This window comes from Lemur catta, chromosome 1, assembly GCF_020740605.2.
Source record: "Lemur catta isolate mLemCat1 chromosome 1, mLemCat1.pri, whole genome shotgun sequence".
NCBI lineage: Eukaryota > Metazoa > Chordata > Mammalia > Primates > Lemuridae > Lemur > Lemur catta.
In genome coordinates this window covers 187,876,245-187,899,967 of record NC_059128.1, presented here as the reverse complement: position 1 = coordinate 187,899,967, position 23,723 = coordinate 187,876,245, and the positions used below count along the sequence as shown (strand labels likewise).

The 23,723-nt window shown below is 37.0% G+C and overlaps 1 protein-coding gene across 1 annotated transcript; it reads right to left on the bottom strand.

Moving 5' to 3' along the window:
• Positions 1-940: 940 nt before the first annotated feature.
• Positions 941-23,086, bottom strand: MFSD1 (major facilitator superfamily domain containing 1). The gene is made up of 16 exons (XM_045539555.1): positions 22,827-23,086; positions 20,913-20,965; positions 19,812-19,924; positions 18,257-18,299; positions 17,917-17,984; positions 16,204-16,312; positions 12,024-12,126; positions 10,117-10,215; positions 9,539-9,650; positions 8,566-8,622; positions 8,062-8,218; positions 6,179-6,276; positions 5,459-5,571; positions 3,642-3,689; positions 2,696-2,753; positions 941-1,363 (listed from the first exon to the last, which is right to left on the bottom strand). Exons 1-16 carry the CDS (start codon positions 22,987-22,989, stop codon positions 1,360-1,362), a joined length of 1,398 nt encoding a protein of 465 aa, XP_045395511.1. The 5' UTR covers positions 22,990-23,086; the 3' UTR covers positions 941-1,359.
• Positions 23,087-23,723: the final 637 nt, after the last annotated feature.

Here is a 23,723-nt window from a genome sequence, read left to right as displayed (position 1 = left end):
AAATCACAAAAATGGATGTAAATGAAGTTACCCTGCATATGGAATGCATTTTCAACCTGTTCCAGAATTTTTAAGCATACAATGTTATGCCATATACTTTAAACAATACAATTGGTTAAATTCATTGGTTTAATATTTGCTGCCCAAAATATCTGCATGCCCATAGAAAGCAAAACACATAAAAAATTCCTTGACTTTAATAAATAATATGCTAAGGCTGAGTCCACTGAAAAGTGTTTAAGGTTTGTCAGAGAAGTTTCATATTCATACTTTATTTAATTCAAAAAACACAAATGTTACTTAAGTGCCTACTCTGGAGAAAAATCTATTCCCATAATCTTTCAATGACTGTAATTAGGCAAGTTTTCCTTATTCCAACTTGGGTTTTCTTCTAGATAATCTTCCACATGAATTAAATTTAAAATCAGTGTTTTAATATTTTTTTAAAAATCCAAAATTGTTTTTTTGTTGTTTTGTTTTGTTATTGAGGCAGAGGTCTTGCTTGCTCTGTTGCCTGGGCTGGAGTGCAGTGGTGCAATAATAGCTCACTGCAACCTCAAATTCCTAAGCTCAAGCAATCTTCCTGCCCCAGCCTCCCATAAAGCTGGGACTATAGGTGTAAGCCACTACACCCGGCCCCGTGATTTTATTTATCCATGTAAATAGGAAATTATCATAATTTGAAGGGTACTTTTTTAAAGTTATTACTTAGACCATAAAAAACTGTGCAGAAAGTTTGTACTACAAAATTATGTCCCTACGTGATTAGGATCCTCAGTAGCATAGAGGTAAGAAACTCAAAAGGGTCACTGTTTCAGCAACTCTCATAACTACAGAGAAAGAAGCACAATCTGCTAGTCATGAATGTGAACAGACTTCATACAAATATCATTCGTGTATTCTCTATCACCACTCCCTATCACAACAGGGTATGCCTATTACAATGCCATTGTTTAATCTGTGTAAAACAGCCCTTCTATTCCCCTAGTTTTTTCTTCTGCTATAAGATAAAGAAAAGGCCATATCCCTAAGGTATACTTTGTGAAAATTATCTCAACAGAAGATACAATGTTTTCCATGTTATACTGTCCCTCGTCAGTTCACTTGGATGTTCCAGAGCAATTTTCTTAACCTTTCATTGTTGACTGGCCTATTCTAAAGTAGAATTCTTCAGCAACACACAAAAGACATAGGCTAAAATAGGCCTCACAAATACACTTTGGAATAGGTATATCTCAAATACAACTTTCCAGTCCATTACTTTTCCTAATGACTAAACTCTAAATAAAAAAAAAAAATGGAGGTTGTCAAACCAGTGATGTGTGCAGCCCATTCTTATGACACAGTCATTTAAACGTCTCATCTGCAAAACATAATGCAATATATTATCAAAAAGAGGAAGAAAAAAACATAAAGCTCCATCTGGCTTATAAAATGAAAACCATAAGCATTATATGACATGTAGTATCAAATATTAAAATTTTCCTGGATAATTTTTTCACTCTTGTTGATTGTAAGAGTAACAGATCAATGTAGAAAATTTGAAAAATATGGAATAACAAAAAACATCCTCATAACCCTGCCATTCAGATGGAACTGTTAATATTCTGGTATTATTTCTTTCAGTATTTTTTTCTATAATACACAAGTAATTGGGTTTAAGACATGCACACACCAGCACAATTTTTCTTGAATAAAATTAGGATATTTACATTTTTATCTTTTATTTATTTAACATATGGCATGCTATAAGTATCTGTGACATTAAAAATCCCTCTAAAACACACTTTTAACAGCATATCATACAGGTGTGTCAAAATATATTTAACCACTTTCCCTAAAACACACTTTTAACAGCGTATCATACAGGTGTGTCAAAATATATTTAACCACTTTCCCTACTTTGGAACATTTATGTTGTTTCTAATTTTTTAACATAATAAACAAGACTGTCATAAAGATAGTTAAAACTCATAAAACTTCCAATTATTTTCTTACGATATATTTCTAGAAGTGGAATTACTACGTTGAAGTGAAATTGATATGATCAAAATCACCCCTACCCCCAAAAACACAGCCTATTCTACCACACTTTAACTTAGTCAAAAGTCACGAAACCTAATCACATGGTATATATATTTACAAATAAATTTTTTAAAAAATAAAAAATTCAAAGTAATTAGAAATAACAGGAAATAGAATCACCATTATGTTTTAGCATATAGTTACAGAAAAAATTAATTTAACTTTAACCCCATACTATATACTTTAATCTGTTCTAAGTGAGTCAAAGAACACAGAATAGTATGCTGGTACCAGGAGATGAGAAATTCTCACAAGTACTTAAGAAAAGGAAAATATCTGAGAGAATGAAAGGATAAGTCCATCCCAGAAACTTAGGACAAAGGCCTTTCCTCCAATAAATTGCAAGTACTACAGATATTTCTCTCTCTCTCTCAGAAGGCAATTTAAGCCCAACTATTATTTTTTACATAATTTTAGGCCCTGATATTCATTTTTTAAGTTTTCTAAAACAAACAAGAATTTTGTTATAATAGTTCCAGACATAATCGTTAGCTCTCAAAACTCAAGAAAAAGACCAACCTCTTAAAAGTTCAAAACCAAAACCCTTAAAATAAAATAATAATATTTAAGATTTTCAAAATTTGGCAACTTTTCTCCCTTAAATACTTACTCAGTATGGGAAAGTTTTATTTCTTCTCTTTGTCTTGCAGAATAATTTAGGTTCCCACCTAAAACACAAATAAACATAGAATCTTTCAATAGAAATATTAAAGTAAGTAAAATTCAACCATACACACACATGCAAGCAGTTGCATAAATACACTTTAAGTAATAGAAAGAGCTACAGAAGATGAGGGAAAAAAGCTTATTCACTGGAACCTTCCCAAGAGGAAAAAACAGAATCCTTATATGATACAAATAATTACCCCTTAATTTTAGCTTTCTTTTTTTAAGTCTGGACTTAGTATTACTTCAGATTTTGTTAATTAGGACATTGTATTAATATTCAATAATAGTGAAAATTAAGAGAAATTAAAGTAAATGACCTGAAGTTATTTGAATAACATGTATATTACATTTTGCCAAGTATATAACACCCTTTAGGAGCAAGCAGTTAGAAAAGTTAATAAGGGCAACATAAAAATCTTATAAAGAATGACAAACAAAGCACTAATGCATATAGTACAACTTAGCAAAAAAAATTTTGTAATTTCTAATTCTAAACCAAATACTTTTAATCTTAAAATGCAAATTACAGCTATAAATTTGCTTCTTATTTTTTAAAAATACAAGACAATAACACAGGAGGGGCTTTGGGGTTATTTTTAAAATATCATATTTCTTTCTGCCAATATATAATAAAAATGCTAAAATTTTATACTATAAAATTTAAACTGCTCTAGCTAGCAGATAAAAAAACATGACAGCAATTTTAATAAATGAGAAGGTTCAGAATATATAATTATATATTGCATAATTAAATGTTTCTACCACTATGAACAGAAAGTCATTATTACATGAACTAATGCATTGGCCCCCAAAGAGGCAGACATTCCAGGGACTCCACAAAATGGTCCAGGGGTGTCTGAGAAGAAAATATCAGAACCTGTACTTACCTCGGGCACGATTCACCAAATAGAGTAAGACCACAGATAGAAGTGACACTAGGAGTGAAAAAACATAGGGCCCTTAAAAAGTATATATTTCTTCTCAATGATTCCTTTGTAATCATAATTACAAAGTAAAGCTTAGACACGTTCAGACCTTTATTAACTGGTATTTAAAAATAAAATTATTCTTCACATTATTTTATTTTCCAAAAGCCTTAAATATAAGTTACATACCATTTTGTCCAGGGATCAGGGATGGCAGGGCCAGGGAGAAGCCGAGACCCCTAGAGGACAGGGAGCTGACCCACCCGCAGGCCATCCCTACCCCTCTTTCCTCTCCCTTGTCAGTGCTGGTCCTTCCTGGCACTTCCCCAAAACTCCCAGCCACAGACTGTTTATCATTTTAGAGAGAGCCAAACAGAAGGAGTCCTTTGGGGGTTTTAAGTCTGAAAGCATCATGTCCATTTTATAAATTATATGACCAAACATTAAAACATGGTCACTAGACTCCCAGAAACCCACACCCAGTAAAGACCTCAAAAGTCAGGTGCTTGGCTTTCTCCCTTAACAAGTGAGGCCCACTATTTAATTTACTTTAAAATAATATGGCAACAAAAACATTTTTTTTTTTTTTTGAGACAGAGTCTCCCTTTGTTGCCCAGGCTAGAGTGCCGTGGCATCAGCCCAGCTCACAGCAACCTCAAACTCCTGGGCTCAAGCAATCCTACTGCCTCAGCCTCCCGAGTAGCTGGGACTACAGGCATGTGCCACCATGCCTGGCTAATTTTTTCTATATATATTTTTAGTTGGCCAGATCATTTCTTACTATTTTTAGTAGAGACGGGGTCTCGCTCTGACTCAGGCTGTACAAAAACATTTTTAAATGGCACAGTATCTAGCTTGAGACCCAAATACATGCTGAACTGTGGACTGAAGTTTAACCACATGTTGCAGCATCAAAATAGACCAGAAAACACTTCACAACCTAATGTTTTAAATTCTTACATGACACATTTTTTAAAAACAAATGATTTATTGGCTATATTGTTAACATTTGATGTGCTTGTTTCTAAAATTATGAGATAATAAAATGCACTCAAGGCTATTTATAAGCAATTATCTGCAAATACTACACTTCAAATATAGTCTTTATTCCCTGTAAATAAAAACAAAGTTTCATAAAACCATCACCGTGGTTTGCCGTTCTTAAGCACATGTTACTGAAGTATAAAAGACATCTTGATGTGCTATAGGAGAAGTTTTTTAGATAAATACAATTTATGTGTATGGTAAAGATTATTATGAAAAAATGCTGACATAGCTTTTCAAGTTTCCTAATGCCTCTTATTTTTAACCAATGAACTGTTATAGGTAAAAATTAAATAACAAACTAAAAATAAAAGCTATCTAAAACTGCCTAATAAATAAACCCTGAGTACTCACACCCAAATCACACCAATGTCCACCCATTGGCACCAGGGACATACTCAGGACTCTTTCAAAGTGTTCCACTATAAAGGGGAAAAATGCTTTCTAAAAACCATAAACATTTAAAACAGAATATGAAGCAGATTCCACTATTGGCTTTAAGGATAGGAATCTCCTGAAAAATGCCTGTGACTCTTCAAAGAACTAGAAAGTCACCAGCTGTGAAACTCTGATACACAGGCCAAGAATCAGGAATCTGAGAGACATGCCTTTAGGGATTTGGTTTCACAGAGGTGAAAAAAGAGAACAATAACAAAAACCTACAAGTAAAAATGAGAATAGAATATTGTGCTATATATTAAAAGAAACTAAATGTTGCCACATGGCATACTCACAAGAAACACAGGCAATGAAGAAAACTTCTAAAAACAAATATCCCCGAGTATCCAATATCACGCCAGCAATGATGGAAATGATGGCCAACCCAAGATTCTGAATGGACTGCATGCTACAATTTAAGAAATATAAAAACACATTTCATTTTCAAAAGTCTTCACACACAGACTAACACTTCCCCATAAATATTAGTATCTGTACACCACATACTATTAGTGTCAAGAGATGTTTTCAACCAGGGATGACATGATTAGATTTTGTTTTTTATCCCATGACTATTTCCACTACTGGAGTGTCTGCCCAAAGGTAGGGATTTTGCCTCATTAAGTGTAGTATGTACTTAACACCTTCCTGCTGAATGAAGGAAAGGGCTATGGGAACATCAACTCTGGGTGCGATTTCTCCCTTTTGCCTTTTTGGGCCAGAGAAGACACTCAACTTCTCACCAAGAAGCCCTCACATAAAAGAGCAGGTGGATGTAATGTCAGCAGGTACCTATTATGGGTTAGCCTATCCCAGCTCTGTTGTTGGAGGCTTGGAGTTTTTCTGTTGCTACAACAGTATTTTAAATAGATTTAACAACTTTTCCAGTTATCTCCAGGTTTAGAGCTCTCCCAGAAGCCAGATGATGACTAGATTCAGGAGATCTGAAGTTTTATATGATAATTAAATTGACACAGTAGAGAGTGACAAATATGACACGTAGCATAAATACTTACAAGCCATATGCAGTTCCCAACTGATGTTCAGGAACTACAAATGCCACCATTGGCCACAATGCACAGGCAAGCAATGAATAGGAGAGTCCCAGGAGACACTACAGAAATCAATATGGTAAGGTATAAAAGTCTTATATTAACTGAAAGGTGGTTTTCCTTTGATTAGCAAAAGTGACACACTAGCTATTAATAATATATGAATAGTCAAGCAAATTTTATTATGATTAGGCTAAAACTCATATTCAAATAATATAAAAATGTCTTAGACCTCTTTAATAGTGTACTTCTAGTGACAAGATACATACTCTTCTTAATCATTTTCGTTTGTCATATTATATGCACATATAACTAGCTGAAGCCTAGGATGTAGTCAAGGACCAAGCATGAAAAAAAAACTAATTTGGAAAAAGTTCTTCCCAATATTTCAGGCAAGCTAGTTTTCTAATATTTACTAGGAATGACAAATTAGGTCATCAAGGCAACATCATGCCAATAATCCATCATTACGCCTCTGGGTCAACACCCAATTGGAGAGCACAGCAGAGAACCAAACCACCACTGGTTGTAAAATATGTCCTAATGCTGACTTTTATTCCATTAAAAAAGAAACCTTAAGATTTAAATTTAAATAAGTATCACTTATACCTACCAGTTTGGCAAAGATTAAACTAATGCCAATACCCAATAATGGAAAGGATACTAAAACACAGACACCTTTGTATGTTATTGGTGAAGTTATAATGGGTAGAAAATTACTGAAGAAGTTTCACAGTATCTTCCAGGATGCTAAATTTACAAAGCCTCTGCTATCGCATTTCTACTTCTAGTAATCTGTGCTGTATCTATAGAAATATTTCTACAGAAATTCTCAACAAGTACACAAACAATCATGTTCAAGATATTTCTTTATTAACAGGTAAAAAATGCAGCACTTCAGTCTATGGTCTTAAAAATGACATTCTGAAGAATAACAACAAAAACTTGATAAATTCATTATCACTTTTTAAAAACCTACTAGGACAGTCAAAGACAAAACAATGGATACTGGGCCAACAGATTTTCTTGCCACCTATGATGGAATTACTTCTTTTAAGTCATTTATTTCAGAAAAACAAATAGAACTATAAGAACTCTGGCTTTTTTTTTTTTTTACTTTTTATACTTTTGATAAATCTTGCCCCAGTTGTCTAGTCATTGATTTCTTTTTTGTTTTTCTTTCTTTTTTTTTATTATTTCAGCATATTATGAGGGTACATAAGTTTAGGTTACGTATATTGCCCTTCTTCCCCGCCCCCAAGTCAGAGCTTCAAGTGTGTCCATCCCCCAGACAGTGCGTATCGCACTTATTACGTATGTATACACCCATCCCCTCCCCGCCCCATCTGCCCAACACTGGATTAATAAAATGTGGTATATGTATACCATGGAGTATTACTCAGCCATAAGAAATAATGACGATATAGAATCTCTCTCTTATGTTCTCCTGGATAGAGTTGGAACCCATTCTACTAAGTGAAGTATCCCAAGAATGGAAAAATAAGCTCCACATGTACTCACCATCAAATTGGTTTCACTGATCACCACCTAACAGCACATTTAGGAATAACACTCTGGCTTTTATAAGGCTATTTTATTTCAAATTCTATTTCAGCATTGAAGTTACCATGTTATTAATAAATATGCCCAATGAAATTAAAAGATACCTTACACATTAATAATTCACAATTATCCTTGAAATAATAACTTTTGCAGAAATTGAAATCAAATCGTTTCTCCCCTGCCACAGGCACTGCCATCTGAGTTTGCTGAGCGTGCCTCCCGACATGGGCTTGACAGAGTCATTGTTGAGACCCTGACCCCCGACATGTTAACACAGACATTACCATAGCAATCCAAGGGTTCCACATCGTAAAGGCCAGCATCATGTGGGACACAAGAGTGGTCACTACTGCACACAGAACCCAGATGATGTTCTTCCCTGTTTTATCCACCAGGAACCCAAATATTGGGGACATGGGAGCTGATATGACATATACAACACTGCCCAGAGAACAAATAAGGTATTTAATGAAATGCAACAGTAGCCAAAAATTAATTCAAGAAAATCTCTAAAAATATTAGGCAAAGCAAATCCTAACTCATTTAACATTATTCTAAAATGGTCATCAGAAAATAGAAATATAAAAAGCAATCCAAGACTTCTTTGGTTTTCTATTAATGCAAAGATGGACATTCGGGATTCAAGTCCCAGTATAATCTGGGTTTCACACTGTAGATGTTAGGTCACATACATACCACATACATCTCTTTTTGCCTCTTATAACATGTGGTTATAATTAAAGACCCACAGTTTGCATGCAATAGCACTTACAGAATTCATGAAATACCTGTTAATAGCACTTGCTGCCTGGGAAGAAAATCCAAATTTCTCTGTAAAGAAAACTCTAAAATTAAAAAGATACAGAAATGAGTACATTAGAGAGAACTACCCAGTTTTCAAAAAATAAAGGCAAAAAAAGATGAATAAAAACTCTAAGGTTTAATAAACTTTTCTTTCTTGAAACTTCCCACCTTTTTTAATATTTACCTTCAAGCAATTTGCTAAAGCTTAAAGTACTTATATAGAGTATATAAATACTTCACTGACTAAATAAAATATGATACCTATTTTGTCCTTTTTACATATACAGCAAGCATTACAAACAAATTTTCAAAAACCAAATATATTACTACAGGGAATTAAAGCTGCTTCTTTTTCTTAAAAAGCAGTAATGGACAGGTTCTTTGCTAAATATTTTAATAACAAATAGAGTTCTTATGTCAAATTATTTAAAATGATAGCTTGAACTTAAAGTTTATAAAGATATAAAGACACACTCACACAAACCCATTCACACATTGCTCCATTTAAGCAGCTGCCAATGGAAAAGGAAAGAGAAAAAGAAGATAAAGCAAAGAATTTGGTTTGATCCTGAATTTAAGTCCGGCAGAATTACAGTCCTAACAAATAGAGATATGCCCAGTCATGGTGCACCAATACCCAGTCCCATTCTCAGTAAGAGGCTTCCTAATCAAGGAATAAAGAGGAAATAAAAAAGGATTCTAGTCCAAAATTGACTATTAAAACAAATCAATATTATGAATCTAAACTGCTATTAGGTATTTCTTCAAAAGAATAAAAGAATAAAACCAATACCAAACCTTAAGCTAAGAAAATCATTTGTATCTCGAGATATAAAGCAATTTCTGTGAAAATATAAGCTACAATCAGAGAAGCAAGAGTGTTAAAAAAAAACATTTATGTGATTGAACTTTCATTATAATTCAGTCAAGAAAAATGGTATGCTAGAGAATACTCACTTCCCGAGTCCAATAAAAGGAAACACGGCAACATAATAGCAGACACAGATGATAAATATGAGCCACAGGGGTAAGGAGAAGTCCTTTACATCAGTTAATTTAATAACTTCCCCTTAAAGAAAAGGAAGATGCTATCAGCATAATTTTGCATACCTAAGCAGATTTCATCTGTGGTCAAATTTTTTTTAATCATGTGATTAACCTTTGCAATTCACTTTAAAAAATACATCTCTAGTAAATTATGCAAACATCATTTCTGGGATAACTTACAAAGACATAAGAAAAAGCCAAACCAAGATTGGTACCTACCATCCTACACCCTTCTAGGAACAATAATCATTTTTCAAACATACAAAGTACAACTGAGAATGTAAATTCTGCCAAAACATTTGACAGGAAAAAAAAAAAACATATCCAAAATTTAGAAAAGTAAAAATAGATTTGGAAATAAAAAATAAAAAACATGTCTTAAGCCCCACTGGGTTTATAACATTGCATTAGGAAGTTACCTCATTATAAATTATCTCACAAAGGCTATTAATTCCCTAAAGTCCCACTCTTCTTTCATTTAGACTTACCTGTTTTTCCTTGTTCTTTATGAAGGATTCTCTCTGCTCTCTGATCCAAGTAAGCAAGAGCCAAAGCACAGATTAGTGAAAGAATACACGTTATACCCCCTAAATTAAAAAAAAACAGATTTTAAAAAGAGAACCAGACTGAAGTTCCTAAAAAGCAGTACATTATATAAACGGCAGAAAACTCAGCAACTGAAAGGGATGGCATCTAAAGACATAAGAAAAGCCCATCATTACTAAACCAAGACAGAAGAAGAGAAAGTGCACATGGTAAATATCCAACAAACAGTAGTCACCTTTACTATATTATTGCTCAGTAGAAGGATGGAGATTAGAAAAACACTAGAACAAACTAGACTAATCCTGTAACGGAGAATACAGACTGAGGAAAGCTGATAACCAGCCAGCAAATTAGTTCTAATTTCTTAATTCAATCTAAGCACCACCGTCGATGGATGCCAAGGGAAAAAATTACCAAAGCCAAGTCTGATTCTGTGACCACCTCTCTTCCTTCTGATGCCTTCCCAAAGTCTGCAACCTCTGCTCCTTCCCTCTGGCAGCCCACCCTCCCAAAACACAGCTCTCTGAGGCTCTCTTCCCTGTGAGTGCGGCATTTCTCCCTAACGCTGAACTCATATCATTACATTAATAGTAAATTAGGATAAAGAGTGAATAAAGTTTACACTCAAGAAGAATTTTCAAAAGAAGCTTAGTAAAATAAACAAATAAAGACTGACATAACATGGTCTGGCTGAAAAATCGCTGAAATAAGAGTCAGCAGATTCGAGTTCTGTTGCTGGCACTAGCAAGCTGAGTGATCTTGGACACAGAACTGAACGTCTCTGGGATGCAATTTCCCCATCTGTAAAATAAGACACTGACTTGACGATGGCAGAGGTCTTTTCTGGCTCTAAAATTCTTTAAAATTCTAAAGATATCCATTGTGGAGGGAACTTGATGGAATACTTAGGAGCATTTGAGAATGAAAGAGCTTTTAAGTAAGGAAAGGAATTTAAGAGGGAAGGTTTAGAAGAAAGGAATCTTTAGATACTCTTGCCTATTTGGGATTCCCTCTCCACTCTCCTTTTTGCCAGGCTGTATGTACTGAGGAATTATAAGGAATACAAAAAATGTGCAAATCTTAGGCATAGAGCTTTTACCTCACCATGCCACAGTTCTCTCTAGAGCCCTGCAAACAGTCATATACACACCGTGGGGCTCAGTTAGACAAATTCACTGTTCAGAAAAAAACAAAAGTGATGAATCCACAGGGCCTTATACACTTCTCAGTGACCTGCCCAGTAACTAGCACAATGGAGCCTTTAGCTAAGAGAACTTAGGAACAGGAGGGACCTATACAGCTTTGATCAAACACCTGCAATTTGACAGAAAAGAAAACTGAGACATAAAAGGATTAACTTTCTTGTCCAAGATGACAGAACTAGTTAGAGTCAGCATTAAAACCTAGGCTCCTGACTCCCAACTTAGTAGATTTTCAACCATATCATATCACATCTGACTTGTATAAAATCTAAGCTCTCTAGGCATACTGACTGACTTGATCAAAAGGAAACAATTCTCCCTTCTGTTACAGACTATTAACACCTTACATGAATAAATTCCCTGATTTGTCTCCCTCAAAGAGTTTTCACATACACTATCTCTTTGTATTATGAGATACAAATGACAACACTGAAATAGATGACAAGGAACAAGATCCTCCATTTTGAGAAAATGGAAATTAACATACAATCAGGGTAAATGATAGGCTATTTCTAGTTAGGTCAGAGAACGAATAAACCATGGGGGCAAAACTATAACCAAAGTGGTCTGACACCAATTCCTATGTTCTTTCCTCTTTTGACAAGCTTTCAAAAGAGACAAGATGTGGGACATTAGGATTCACTCACCGATCATAAGTGTGACCCCAAGGGTTGTGGGACCAGCAGAACCCAACGAAGCTTCAATTTTAGAATATAGCCATCCCATGAGGTTCATGTTTACTGTACTCCCCTAAATGAGAAAGAAAAACAATTAATAGAACTTTCAATTATTTATACATACGATTTGTTCCCAAAAAAAAAAAAAAAAGGATTTGAGGCAGCTTAGAGAAATAGGTATAATAGGATTCAGATTAAATAGGAGGTAATTTTTTTAAAACACCATAAGGAAAAAACTGACAAAGATAAAGCCACAAATAAAGTTACTGTGTTTTTCTAATGCCAATTTATTACAAAAGGCTGATATCCAAAAGAACATAGGACATTTAGAACTTCCTAGCAGCCAAAGCAAAAATGAAGAAGTTATAAAATTCACAGAGTACCGAAGACAAAAATACACCAGTAGCTGAAGCAGAGCTTTTCCTGGTACTGAGAAAAAAAAAAATCTTCCTCCAAATGTCCATTAAAAAAAATAGTAAAAGTTACAGTAAATAATGTCCTCATTTATTCATTCACTCAGCAATTACTGAGCCTCTCTTACCTGCCAGTCACTGTTTCGGGTGTTGGAAATATAATAAAGAGCAAAACAGAAAAATATCCAACTTTCATAAAACTTACATTTTAGTGGAGTTAAAAAAAATAAAATATGTAGTATATTAAGAAGTGCCAAGGGCTTTAAAAAACAAGGAAAATATAAAGCAATGAAGAATATAAAATTAGGAGTGGATGCCTCACTGAGAAAGTTTCTTGGGAGTAAAACTCAAAGGAAGCAAACCGTAGGCATACCTGGGAGAAGAGCACTCCAGGCAGAAGGAACAGCCAGCGCACAGGCTCCGAGAGGGAGCCTGCCTGGCGTGTTCAAGGAATGGCAAGGAGGGCAGAGGCCAAAACAGCAGAAATGAAGAGGGGAGAGGATGACATGAGGTCCCTAGAGAGGAAATAGTGGGGAGGGAAGCTATAAGCAATAAGAAGGACTTTCAGTTTTTATTGTGTATGAGATGGGAAGCCATTGGGGTTTTGAGCGGAGAAGTGGCATGATCCACTCACGCATTGACAGACTCACTCTGGCTGCTACATTCAAAACAAATGACAAGTGGGGGCAAAGGCAGGGGCAAGGGCAGCAGTTAGGGAGCTACAGCAATAATCCAGAACAGAGCTGACGGGGCTTAGCTCAGGAGGGTTAGCAGTGGCTATGGTGAGAAGTGGTCAGAATATGGATATAATGACACATAAATTGCCCTAAGTTTCTAGAAGGGAATCTCAAGGCTTCTAAGAGGTAGGGTAGGGGTTATAGGAGTGGTGGGGGGGGACCTGAGGAGGTGGAGGGAGCCAGTTCTCAGGCAGCCACCTAAGCTTCAGCCAGAGCTGCTCGATTTTTATCTGATTTCTGTATTTAGGGTTCATGTAAGACATCATTAGATAAAAGTATTTTAAGATCAAAATGTTCAAGACGCATTCCATTACAGAGTTGCTAGGGATCTGACAGATTCAGTCTTTTTGTGCTTCTCTTGCTCTGGTGCATCTTACAGAATGATCACAGAGCTTTACCACTCTATTCTCTGTTTTCTGAGCGGTGACTTTGAGTTTAGACACTTGAACCTCTTCAAGCAATGGACTTCTCATTTTCCTTATTATTCATGTCTTAGCTAAGAGTTGGAGGTCCAGCACCCTTTTGATTTTTCTTTGCAATTTGTTACTTTTAAACATTATTTCAACAAATATTTCTTAAGTACTTGCTAAGCCAGGTCATGTTAGATATTTCAGAATTAAACATTATTAAGTCAACATCCTAGTATTTGAGGAGCTTATATTTTTGGTGACATTGGAGAAAGTTTCCAATAGGTCTCCATTTACCTTCCTGTTCATTTGAGTAATGCCATTGGCTGGCATTTTGTAAGAAACAGACATGTGAAATTTGCTACTATATTTGCTGTGAGAATACTGCTGAGGACACATTCATTTCTCAGTCTTCAGTAGCATATGACTTATCAATAGCCTTTAATACAGTCGACATTCTCTCCTCCTTGATTTCTTTCCAGGGCACTACAGTCTTACAGTTTTCCTCTTGCCTTTTTCTGTATTATACTCTCTGCCCTGGAAGCTCTTTCATTGGTTCCATCTCAATCTTCTTAACCTGTAAATGTGGAAGTTCCCCATGGTTTGGTCATTGGACATCTTCTCTTTCCTTCAACATTCACAGCCCTGGTGATCTTATCGAGTTTTGCAATATTAAGCAGCATTTTCCTTGCTCCTTAATTTATATCACTTGTCCAGGCCTTTCCTCTGAATTCCATAGCCATACATGCAACTGCCTACTCAACATTTCTACCCGGATGTCTGGAAGGCAAGTCAAACCTAATGTGCCCAAAACCCAGCTCTTAATATTCTGCCCACCATCCATCCCCCAAACCAGCTCTTGCTGCCGTAGTTTTCTCATCCTCACTCAGTGCAACTCTTTTCTTCCAATTGCTCAGGCAAAAACTTTGGTATCATCCTGAGCTCCTCCTTCCCTCACCTCCCTAATCCACACATTTTCCATTAGCAAATCTTGTTAGCTCTATCATCAAAAGAATGTATATATAAACAAATAAACTTAGGGCTCCTCAGAATGCAGTTTAGTAGATTATAACTAAGTCATAATGACACAGAGAAGAACCTAATGATCACTAGCAACCAGAATAGAATCACTGAGAATGAGTCTTGCTTAACTGATCTTACTTCCCTCTTTGAGAAGTTATTATACAACTACATCCTCAAACTGCCACAGACATCTTGACTTGCACAGGACACATAATGAAGCCTGTTGAAATATCCCTGTAGATAAAATTTAGAAAACATGGGAAACCATATTATTTATCAAAGAATTATAAATTAAAATAATATTTAGGTGTTCCCTACCAAAGTGATAAAATGACTTTTTTAAAAGTAATTAACAGCCTATACCATCCAAGCTACAATACAAGGGATACTCTCATACCCTATAGATGGCGATGTACACATCTGTGGAAGGATAATCTATAAATATGTCTCAACAGTTCTCAGAAACCCTAACAAACCCTCTGACTCAATAATTCCATTCCTAGCCACCTAGCCTAAGGAAATCATCAAAGATGCAGGCAAGTTTTATAGTGAGAGTTTTGGGCTACAAGACTATTTATAATAGTGAAAAAATCAGAAAGAACCTACATGTACAAAAATATATAAATACTCATATGATGAAATATTATATTAAAAGCTTTTTACACTGGATTTCTTCTTTCCTAAGAACATGTTGGCATTTCCATGCCATTTATTAGTCTTTGAAAGCTTGGTTCTTAATGGTAAAGAATTTTTAAAATCTTTCATAGGACTTTATAAGGAAAAAATGTGGTTTGGGACTGCCAAAATACCTTACAGGATGCATTAATAAAAACATCATGTTGTTCCTCTGGGTAGCCTCTATCAGACCAAACCTGACACATCATGATCATTTCTAGGTTCCAATTACCAGGAAGAGTACTGGCTAACTAAGATAAGTCCAGAGAGGTGTGAATACCACGGTGAGGGAGCTGGGACCCACGTCACATGGCCTAAACAATCACAGGAAATGAGCACATATGAACAAGAACTTAAGAGCTGTCTTCTAATAAGCAAACCACTGTCACACAGCAGAGAAGGTAAACTTTAACTACAGAGAGCAAAAGTCAGAACAATCAGTAAAAGATACTTGTGAAAGTAAGTTTCATCTCTATAAGAAGGTGAGCTCCAAAAAGTGAAGTAGACAGGCTGTTTCATCACAGAGTGAGCTTCTGATCACTAGAGATGTGCAACCAGAAACTGGATGGCCATATGTAGAGAGTTTCATAGCATAAATACCAAAAATTGGTAAGAAATCAGCTAACAAAACTTGTAAGATCCCTCTCTATAATAAGATTCTTTGAATTAATGAAGTTCACGTAGCCATTTTAGACTGTTTACTAACTGAAATAAGGTCAGAGATGCCTTACTTAAACTAAACTAAATATCATACTATGTTCTAGAGAAACATATAAAAATCAATAGCTAATTTACCATACACAAACATATTTCACCCTGTGATTTTTAAGAGATAACTACAAGATTGAATTTTTTGCTTCCTATTTGGTTTCACTTGGTTTGTCATCATACTTACAATTCTAGCCATGCTAAGTTGTAGTCCAAACACCAGGTTTAATTCTTTGCCTTTAAACCAACTCACAGCATATGTATTCTGAGCAACTGCTAAGGACTCCCCACCAATCCTAAAAATAGGAAACGGAAGAAAAGTCAGAGCTTTTAAAGTAATACCATTGTTAGCAATGCAGGTTTAATATTTTGACACTTTCCTATCAAGAGGTGGGGTCTCTGTCCCCTCCCGTTGAATCTAGGTGGGCCTGTAACTGCTTCAACCAATAAAATATGGTGGAAGTGACACTGTGTAACTCCAAGGCTGGGTCGTAAAAGGTGACATCCGCCTTTTCACTTCAACACTCACACTTGGATCCCTGAGCCACCTTGTATTAATAAGGCCAACTACCCTCATGCTCTGAGAAAGCAAGCCACAAAGAAAAGCTCCATGTAAGTGCTCCGGTCAACAGTCCTAGTCTTCCAGGCATCCCAGCCCAGACATGTGAGTCAGTGAGCTTTCGGATGATTCCAGCCCCCAGCCTCCCATGAATCTTTCTTGCTAAGGCTCCAGACATCAGGAACAGACAAGTCATCCATGCTATACTCAGTCCAAATTCCCGACCCACAAAGTCCACAAGCATAATGAAATGGTTGTTTTATATTGCTAAGCACTGGAGTCATTTCATATGCCACAATAACCATCCCAGGCAGTAAAAGGAGTCTGGGTTATGACATCACCATCTAAACTACACAAAGTGCTGATATGGGCAAAGTGGTCCGTACTTTGTGAAAACGTAAAAATGTACACTTCAGTCCAATATGCCAAGCTCTCCATCAATCCTCCCAGCTCACCTTCCATAGTCAACATTCTCCTACCTCCTGGGTTTTAGTTTTCCTTCAGTAAGTTCCATATATTTACCATCCCCCCTGAAGGCCTTCAGTTAGGAGCTTCCTCTCCTCCACATCCTAGCCCTGAGCCCTCTGTCCCAGTCTAAAAATACTTTCCCTCTCTTCTACTAATCCAAATCCTACACTTCTGTCAAAGTCCACGTCATCCAAGAGGCCATTTCTGACCATATTTCTGTCTCTAAATCCTTTCATATTTTCACATTCTGTTTCCCTCTCTCAGAGCACTTTTTGGGGTAGGCACCATATGTCTGTCTACATGTCCCTGGTACCTGTGAAAAGCCTGAATGACATATACTTTTAAGACTGAATAAGTTCTGTCATCTGGCTCCTTCAGGGAAGGAAGACCAAGGCTGAACTCAGAATAGGCTTACTGAACAGACACTGAAATTCAGGTAGAACAATCGGCCTATAGGTATGGTGCTCACTTAAGACTCCTGAACAGGGTTCAAAAGGGTCTGTACATTACGCACTAAGAAAGACTGAAATGTCCATGAATGACCAACCTAGGTATCAACTGTCTACGGTTTTCAAAATGAAGCTTGAGCCATATCTTCAATATAACAAAATAGGCAAAACGCTTAGGAAAAATATCATTTCTGAAGAACTATTTAATATTCAAACCCCACACAGAGTTAACTATGACCACTCAAAATTTTTGTTTATTTTTTTTAATTGAGAAAAGACAACTAAAAAGCAGTCTTATGTATATGTGGCTAGATTTCAAGGATTTGAAGTACTTCCCCAAAATACACAAAAATATTTTTTTAAATCCTCAATAAATGAATACTAAAACAATAAGTTAGGATAAATTAAATTATGCATAACTTACCCAAACACAAACCTTCCAAATTCCATCAGCCAAAAAGCATTAAATATTCCACCCAGAGCAAAAATAACCTATAATGTAGAATATAATGCTTAATCAATGAAAAAGTAAATTCAGGGTATTAAAGAGAAACACTAAGTACCTTATAAAAGAAATCACAGCTTCTACAATGGTTTTAATATTTCTCCTTAGTAAATGTGTGAAATTAAAATATTACTGTTCATTTATTTCAAGGCTTAAAACAGACTATGTATTATACCATGTGGGCATTTATCTTTGCCAGCAGAATTAGACAAGAACTCAAAAGTCACTGTCAATCAATGAATATTTCAGCCTTCCTTACCTGTCCAATGCAAACAAAACAGCTAAAAATAATTGTGCCCCATCTGTTTGAGAGAGAGAAAAATTTCTTAATTTCTTCTTACATTACAATAAGTAATTACAAAGTCCTTTAGTAATAATTTGCTTTGGTTTTCTTTGCCCCCTCTGTATTCCCTCCAAGGAAAGAAAAATAAAGTGCTCATTTGCCTCTGAAGTCAACAACTTTCCTAGGCTGAATACTAATCTATAGAAGTCTAGATTTCTGAGGAGATTACAGAGGCTTTAGTAATGGTATATATTAGTTTAAGCCATTGTTATCTCTTAAATAAAACTTATTAAATAATCTTCAAGAAGTTCCCAGGGTCAAAACTATTTAAAAATGGAAATTCTTTATAAAATTTCTTTTAAGAGTTTAGGATTGATTCCAAGGAATTCTACACTAAGTAATTTTAAGATACTATGATTCTTGATAACTAAAAACTACTTTTAAAAGGACAAATATCAAACATGTTAATACAAGTCTAACATTCTACAGTCTGAACATCTGATTGATTTTCTCCCGGAATAATAAAATGCCAGTGTCAGAAGAGTCCTTAAAGGTCAGCAAAGGAAACCATACTTCCTAAATCTCTCTCAAGATCCTTGTGAAATGGTCACGCATGTTCTAACTGTTCTCTAGCACTGGAAAACCCACTATGGTCCCAAGACAAGTTACATCACTTCCTGTCAAACTGACCAAGCAAACTCTTCATCGTACTAAGTAGAATCTGTTCCCCTGAAGTTTCAAGCTAAGTCTAACGCTTGAGACCAAACAAAATAAATTTAATTCTTTCTTCATACTGTAACTCTTCAAAGTTTTAAAAAGTTAGTGCCTAAGTCCAAACACTTAAAATTTCTTCAACTCTTTTCTACCAGACATGGTTTGAAGACTCCTCATCATTTTGGTCTCTGCTTTCTGAAAATATTCCCAGTCTATTCCCTCTTTAGTTTCCACTAACAACATACACACGATAATAAGAATGAGAAGTGACAAAGCTTACAGTGTTATTCCTTCCTTAGCATCTAATAGAAGTGGTCACAAAAAGTTCAATGCCCAAAGAAAGGCAGAAATAGAAAATCTCCCTGGGGCTGGGAGAAGCACATACTTTCAACATGCCAAATACTGTACATCCATCTCTCATTTAATCCTCATAGTCACCTTGCAAAGTAGGAATTATTATCCATATTTTACCAACGAGGGAATTGAAGCTCAGAACATCTAGAAGCTGAGCAAGTGGTAGCAATGGGATTCAGACTCTGGTTTGTCTGATCTCAAGTGTGACCAGAATTTACCTCTAGATAACTGAGTTATTTCATTCCATCAGTAGCATTTACTAGTCTCTATCTTAACTGAAATACCAATCAAGTTTCAAAAACTAATTCCAGAGAGAAAAATCATTTTTAAAAATTCATGCAGATTATCACAGTCAATACAGAAGTTTATTCAGTTGTTTCTAAAAATATTTTAATCTAGCTCTGTATTTTCCTAATAATTAGGTGAGATTTACCCATAGGTGAGACTTTTCTTTCAAGCTTACCGTATTCCAAATACTCGGTCTATTAAAAAGCCACCAAAGAAACATAAAACTACATTGGGCCAAGAATACCAGGCATACAGCAGCATGAATTTCGTGGTATTCACCTGCATATCCTATATGGAAAGAAAATAAAACTATTTTTTTCCAAACAGTTAAGTTTAGCAACTAACAAATCAAATTATGACAATCTAATAGAAAATAATGGTTATATTATTCCTTCCGTGTAAGGCAAGTTTCTTTCCCATTTGTAGTAAGTCATTAACTTCCTTGAGAATCTCATGAAAGCTATGGCTCCTGCCCCAGAAAAATGGTCACACCTGGGAACTTCTTGCATACACATGCCATTTCAGGGGCTTCATGGATTCTAGGATCGAAAACCCTACTACAGGGACCACCTCACTCTGTCTCTACCTTGTATATTCTTATTCCCTCAATACTACCTGCAATGGGGACTCTTCCCACATAGAAAAGAATAATCTTAGCCTACTGCTACCCACCCTAGCCTCTCCATACCTCACCCTTGCCAACTCCTACCTCCTTTCCTCTTTAATTCTAGAATGCAAAGGGCTGATCTATGTATTTTTTTCCTGTCCAAAGGTAAAAAACTTATGATGAAAAAAGACTATCTAAAAACCCAAGAAATTATAAATACCAAATATATAATACAAAACCAAACTAAAAATATTGACATAGACAATCCAATGCAGTCAGTTTCCACATTTAAAAAACAAAATAACAACAAAAACATATTTAAGAAGGCAAAAAGCTAACCTACCAAATCATTTGTCGTTCAGATGATTAAGCACTGGAAGAGTGAAATGCAAACAAAAATCCACTAATATTTTTGGCAATACTATGGAAATACCACATAATTATTTATGTAAGGTCTGAAACAATTTCAAGTCACATATGGCAACTCATCTTTGTGGCAACTCATTTCAACTCAAGAATACTCCTTACAGCTTGTGGATTTGGTGACTACAAATATTAAGATGGATTCAGTGGCCATTTCAGCCTAGACAACGCAAGAGTTGATAATGCCTGAGCAGCTACACCTGCTCCAAAGCAAACAAAAAGAACAAAGGTAAAAAATCAACTTACCCGTTTAACCTGAGTCTGAAGGGCAGCAGGATTATCATAGCAAAAATAGCTGCCTAGAAAAAGGAAGAGCAAGTATTTTGTAAGTAATAATAGTATCCATATAAAAATTTAAAGTTGCAAATACTACTCAAAAGGTGATTTTAAGCGCTTATACTATGGGCTTGAGGACTGACACAATGGAAACTTTTGTGGACCACTTCCTCATCCACCAGTACCTTCTAAGTTGTAGCAAAGTAACTTTCACAAATGAGTAGCATGCACACACAGCAAATACTGGGAATCTGAATTAAAAGAAGTCAACAATCAACTGTTTTTCCATTTATTTTCATCATGGTTCACATGTCTATTATTTTATTAACATCTTCATGAAGCAGCTATATTTTCCTTATTTAAAGCTACCAAAACACACAGAGAACTTTACAAACATCCTGAACAGTTTTCTAACAATGTTGGCTGTGGGTGGTCCCCGCTCATCTTGAGAGCAAAGGAATGGAGTTTAGCTATTCTGACTAACCCAATACCTGAAACGAGTTCTAATGCTAAATAGAGTACCCAAGATCAAATAATGTAGTAAACGCAATCTTAGGAATGAAGAAAATGCAACTGAGAGTTCTAAAGAACTAAATTAAAACATAACGTTTGCTGTAGTATTAGAGACAAATGAGGAGACATTTGATATTCACACACTCAGATGTAAAGGTAAAATAACAGATTCTTTGGTAGGATATAAGGTAATATTGCTTCCATTTCTCTGCTCTCTCCATAAGTACACAAAGCAACTGGTTCAAAGGAATGAAAACTGTCATTAGAAAGGTATGAATCTGGCTTCTGAAACTAAGGCAGATAACCAGAATCTACCAAAAATAATCCGTCTACTTGAGTAGGAACAACTTTCTATTAAAGTGTTTTATTGTTGTTTTTTTTGTTTTTTGTTTCTAAACCCAGAAACGTCTGGTCCCTGCTTTTATTGCTTGTAAGGGATTCAATGTCATGCCTTAAGGTTAACGTACAGGCATCATCTTTCAAAAAAAAAAAAACAAAAAAAGAGGAGAGAGGGCAAAAAAAAGAGGAGAGAGGGCAAAAAAAGTTGCAAAGAAACCAAACCCCAAAGCATTCTTCATGCCTACTAAAACAGTTTAGCAGTAGCATAAGATTATGCATCATAATGTTCCTAAACCTGATGATAACACAGGTTCCAGCTAGCCTCCTGAAAAACACATTCTTTCATACCGAACTAATATTAACCTTAGAATAGCTGCAGAATAAATTAAAAGCTGTAACATACGAAGGAAAGATGTTTTTAAAATTATCCTGAGAAACTGCTTTTGGAGTCATGAGATTTCATAAGTAAAACCAACCATCGCCAAGCCTACAAGTCCAGTCCAGTATGACTGCTTAACAGTCGCAGAGCGGAAGACTGAAAAAACACATCCACTCGCTGAGACTATCAGCAAGATACATTCATACGTTTTTCCAAAGAGGGTGAGAAACATAAAAAAGACTGCCAACGAAATTATTTCAAAAAAAAAAAAAAAAGAAGGTAGTTTTGGGGTTAGGGCAGGGGATAGGCGTAGTGAAGTCTTCCTGAATTTCTTCTGAACACACTGTGACTAGAGAGGACCCCTGAAGATCTAGAGCTGCCCCCTATCTGTGGCCCCAGGGGCGAGCTGCTGGCCTCTGAGGCTTCTTGGCGAGCAAAGGAGCGGGACAAAACCCGCCCAGCTCAGTTCCCCGACACCCACGTTCGGGATGCTGAATAACTAGCAACATCCACCGACCGTGTTGGGGCTGCAAAGGGAAAAGAGGCCCCGGAGCGGAAGCCAGAAGCCGCGCCGAGGCGCCCACCTGGCTCCGAGGGACAGTCGGGAATGCTCGGCCGCCAGCCCTCCCCCCCGCCCCCCCCGGCCGGCTCACCGAAGCCGAGGAAACACATCAGCAGCAGCACCAAAAGCCGGTGCGCCAGGCGACTGGGGTCGCAGAGAGCCGGCAGCGCCCGGGGGGCCGCGGGGGCATCTCCGCCGGCCGCGTCAGGGCCGCCTTCCAGCAGCGGTCGCGCTTCCTCCTCCTCCTCCTCCATCGCGCCCACGGGAGACCGAGCCGTGGAAACGCTGGCAACTCCGGGACGGGCAGGAAGCACCGCGGCCAGAGCCCGGCCCAGACCGCGATCACGTGACGGCGGGCGCTCACGTGACACCGGCGGGTCGCGCAGGGCCGGCCTCACGTGGGCGGCGCTCACGCGCGCAGGGTAGGGCTGACGGGGAGCGGGTCTGCTGTGCTGTGCTTTCCCTAGGCGACTGTCTGGCGACTGTCTTCTCGGGAAAAAGAGCCTAAGGCGCCCGCTCCCAGCCTGCCACGGCTTCCCGCGCTGTCCTTCCGTCTCCCGCCCTGCTGACGCTCGCACTCACTCCGGACTCAGCGCACTCCCTCCGGGACAAAGTGCCGGCCTCCCTCTGGCCTCGACGCCAGACTCCTGAGGATCCGGCCTGCGTAGGCTGTGACACACCACAACACTTGCCGCCTTTCTCCTGGCAGCACTGCTCTCAACAGCTTCTGTGACGGCTCCTTACACAGACCAACTTAATCGAGCACTTTCTGATGTGCCAGGTACTGGGAATACAAACTGGAATAAGGCAACCTCTCCGACCGCAGAGATTTCGGAGTTTAGTTGGAGAGATCGACAGAAACTGGTACTTTAAAATGCAGTATGATAAATGAATGAATGTGGTGAGAACAGTGGCAGAAATCGGCACTGAATTCCTTGGAAATGTCTGCAAAGGGCATTTTTAGAAAGAGAGAACAGGTGCACAGTGT